The sequence below is a fragment of the Priapulus caudatus genome, unplaced genomic scaffold (assembly GCF_000485595.1).
Source record: "Priapulus caudatus unplaced genomic scaffold, Priapulus_caudatus-5.0.1 Scaffold509, whole genome shotgun sequence".
Lineage (NCBI taxonomy): Eukaryota > Metazoa > Priapulida > Priapulimorpha > Priapulimorphida > Priapulidae > Priapulus > Priapulus caudatus.
In genome coordinates, this window is record NW_014577570.1 from 1 (window position 1) to 4,149 (window position 4,149).

The 4,149-nt window shown below is 43.3% G+C and overlaps 1 protein-coding gene across 3 annotated transcripts in view; it reads right to left on the reverse strand.

Moving 5' to 3' along the window:
* Positions 1-2,248: 2,248 nt before the first annotated feature.
* The window catches only part of LOC106811149 (protein FAM49B-like), a 25,282-nt gene continuing 23,381 nt past the window's right edge, over positions 2,249-4,149 (reverse strand). Inside the window, exons 7-9 of one of the 3 annotated variants that reach the window (XM_014814689.1) lie at positions 3,474-3,599; positions 2,877-2,956; positions 2,249-2,437 (exon numbers count right to left, since the gene is read on the reverse strand). In XM_014814689.1, the coding sequence (XP_014670175.1) occupies positions 2,287-2,437; positions 2,877-2,956; positions 3,474-3,599 (357 nt within the window). In that variant the 3' untranslated portion in view covers positions 2,249-2,286. The remainder of the gene's footprint in view (positions 2,438-2,876; positions 2,957-3,473; positions 3,600-4,149) is intronic. The other 2 variants (XM_014814688.1, XM_014814687.1) reach the window with 2 other exon arrangements.

The following is a 4,149-nucleotide window of genomic DNA, read 5'->3' on the forward strand; positions in this document are numbered from 1 at the left end:
CTGTATATTATCTATAACTTCCCAACACGCTATAACTGTATTATTACGTATACACTATCTACCACCTATAAGTAATTATCTATACACTATCTCGAACACCTATAAACTGTATATTATCTATACACTATCTACAGCCGACCTATAACTGTACTATTATCTTATACACTCAATCATACCCACGCTATAACTGCATATTATCTATACACTATCTAGCGAGCCACCTATAACTGGTTATTTATCTATACACTACTCTACACCCCCGATAACATGTATATTATCTATAAGCTATCTACACCACCTATAACTGAACTTGTATATTTATCTATACGACTATTACAGGGACCCTCTAACATGTAATTAGTCTATACACTCAACTACACATCTATAAATGTATATTACTATACATATCTTACAACACCATCTACTAACTGTATCTCTTATCGCTATACACTAGTCTACACCACCTATAACTGTATATTATCTATACACTATCTACACCAGCTATACTGTATATTATCTATACACTATCATACACCACTATAACTGTATATTAAAGCTTTAACTATCTACACAACGCAGTGCTCGAAATAAGCGTTGTCCCGGTTTGTCGAGCCAACGCCAGAATTTGTGGCGGACAACCTAGAGGCCAAGGCTGAGATGAATTGCCTGCGGGTGGACAACCAGAAAAAAGTTGACCGAAAAACGCACTTATTTATGTTTTCGTCAGGGGTTCTCCAGAGCACTTATAGCCTGGCGGCCCGCCATTAATCTTGGTGTGGGAAAGCCCGCATACGCAGCTGCTATTTCCAACACTGTATATGGTCAGGTTTCCTTCTGTATTTATGAGAGGTGAACTCGATTTGGACGGCAGCAAACGCAGCAAGTTCACGGCCCTACATTTTGGATTTCTTTTATTCCATTAATTTGAGTTTTGAATTTTCCGATGGCTTTTTGCCCATGCAAAAGCAACAACTGCAGTGGGGATTCATGTTGATATACCGAACGTTCAAAAAAAGAGAATTGTTGGTAGTCAGATGACGGCCTGTACATGTACTCAATAAGTGCTGGCAAATACCCCCTCTCCTGGCGATCTACAATTTTCAAATTATTCTGGGGGAGGACTGCCCATACCCCCGCTTTTTTTTCTCACGCGCTCTTGGAAATCGCATCGACCCGCCACTGAAGCATTACATATCTTGCGGGAGGGCAGAGAACATGAACAAAAATGCTCGCTTTTCACATGGCAGCCCAAACCAAAGATTGGCAGAGAAGGTAGATGAGGCTTAGGGTGTGGAGAGGAAGGCGCGAGGAGGCCATTAAAATATTAGGTCAATCCCACGTATTTTGCGGCAGTTGCTGTTTTTGGCCACCCTTGTTAAAAAATCCTGGCTTACACCACTGTTTTGGGTGTTTTCTGACATCTTATTATGTGATTGAAATGAGGAGATTGGGGATATTGGGTGTGACAACCGAAATTGTTGGGGCGGAACAACTGTGGCTGCATTTGATGCCTGGGCTTGGGTTGTCCGCAGGACAACCACATTTTTTTTCTTATTTCGAGCACTGAACACCTATAACTGTGTATTATCTATACACTAACTACATCACCTATAACTGTATATTATCTATTAATTATCTATACACTATCTACACCACCTATAACCTATACAGTATTTGCACACTATTTATCACATTCTTTATTGCACTGTCCCAGTTTTACAGTATCCAGACATTATCAATTCTTCGTAACACTAACCCGAGTCCAGATATTATCATATTTAATACAGCACTGCCCTCAGTTCATACCACCCATCACCGTTTCACTGTTAAACGCGAAGAAGAGGTTACTACTAAATTAACTGCTAATTAACTAGTGTTGTCAATCGATTGTAATTTCGTAATCGATCATCGGTTGGACCCAAGTAACCGATGATCGGTTACAATCGGTTACTCGGGGTGTTTAATGCCTGCGTGAGTGCGTGTGCGTAATGTCGTGTGCATGTATGTGCTTGTTTAGCCCTGTTTACTGTTTGTTTTGCACTGTTTACTACTGTGTGTATAATACATGTATGTTTTAATAAAGGATAACTTGTATAGTAGCTATGATATCTCTGATTCTCATCACTTTTCCAAGTTTTTTTTTTCCCCGATGAAATCGATTTTGGATTTTGATAACCAAGCGCTTGGTTCGAGCCACTGTTCAACCGATGATTGAGTATAAATGATGATCGTGACATCACTATAATTAACTACTTCATTAATTACTTAATTAGCTGTTAAGTAATGTTAATGATATGCAATTTGTCTCACGTCGATGCAGGAGTTCTTGGAGAAGGCTCCGACAGGATGCACGTGGTCGTAGAGGATGATGACCCCAACCATGACCCGCAGACAGAACGACACCGTGTCCTCATTCTTAAACCGCGCACAGAACTCCCTGCAAGACCCGCAGAGGCAAGCATTAACGACGCACAATCACAAACCTCACCACAGACGGGCGGAAGCATTACACGGACCATGCCACGAGTATTACGAGCTGTGCATGTGTAATAGTCAAGTCTCGTACATGCACGGCTACAACCAATGATAATGCCCAAAAACATGTACGAGGGCATGCTCCCACGGCAGCACAAACGCACTCCGCTCTCTCACCACTGCCATTCTTACAAAACCATTCTCGTTTACCTTGTTTTAATTATCTCTCCTGTACCGCCACCGGCTACGAATGTGTCAAGTAAACTTCGAAACAGTGACGCCCCCATCACCCGAAGGTTGGAAGAAATGCTTCCTCCTCCCCGCGCACGTCTCTCACCAAGCATCAAGGCAGTATGCAGGACATGGTGGGATCGTGCAACGTGCATGCAGACGACACTTACGGATTCTCTATCATGCGCCGACAGATGGCTGCCATCGTGCTTAGACAGTCGGTCGTGTTCTCGATCGGCAGGTCTTTGTTCTGCAATGATAGGCGATGAGTGAGGCTGGCGGCAGTCTCACTTCCATGTGGGAACGTGAGGTGAGCTGCGGCGTCACATCATGACATATAAAGGAAGGGGAATACATTACTCCCTCCACTAGTAGGAAGGAGTAGAGTATGTGTGACAGACATGCCAGATAGAGAGAATCAATCTTAATTAATAGCATTACTTTACAACATTTCGGGGAAGAGAGAATTCACCGGCATCCTTCCATCATGGATGCACACAACGATATACCATCGGCTTGCGGGACAGAGGAACAAGCGCTTACTCGTTATGTTACGACATTCGACAGTGAAAGAAGTCGCTCAGCCCACCTTTGACACAAACTTCTTTATTTAAAACTCTCATTCTTTATTGCACTGTCACAGTTTTACAGTATCCAGACATGATCAATTCTTCGTAACACTAACCCGAGTACAGATATTATCAGATTTAATACAGCACTGCCCTCAGTTCATACCACCTATCACCGATACAAGTTGCTCAGCCTACCTCTGACACAAACTTGGTCATGATGTCACTGAGAGTGCGCAGCATGGGCGTCGCCTGCGCGTAGAACAGAGACATCTTATTGGCCAGCTCGTTGTTCACCTCATACTCCTCATCATCGGTCGCATCCTGCAGCGAGATACCGAGACGTAGATATTAGAGCTGAGACACCGAGACAAGTAGCTGAGACATCGAGACGTAGATAGCAGAGCTGAGACACAGAGACGTAGATATTAGAGCTGAGACACCGAGACACGTCGCTGAGATACAGAGACGTAGATATTAGAGCTGAGACACCGAGACACGTCGCTGAGATACAGAGACGTAGATATTAGAGCTGAGACACCGAGACACAAGAGATGTAGATATTAGAGCTGAGACATCGAGATGTAGATATTAGAGCTGAGATACAGAGACACGTCGCTGAGACACAGAGACGTAGATATTAGAGCTGAGACACAGAGACGTAGATATTAGAGCTGAGACACAGAGACACGTCGCTGAGATACAGAGACGTAGATATTAGAGCTGAGACACAGAGACACGTCGCTGAGATACAGAGACGTAGATATTAGAGCTGAGACACAGAGACGTAGATATTAGAGCTGAGACACAGAGACACGTCGCTGAGATACAGAGACGTAGATATTAGAGCTGAGACACAGAGACGTAGATATTA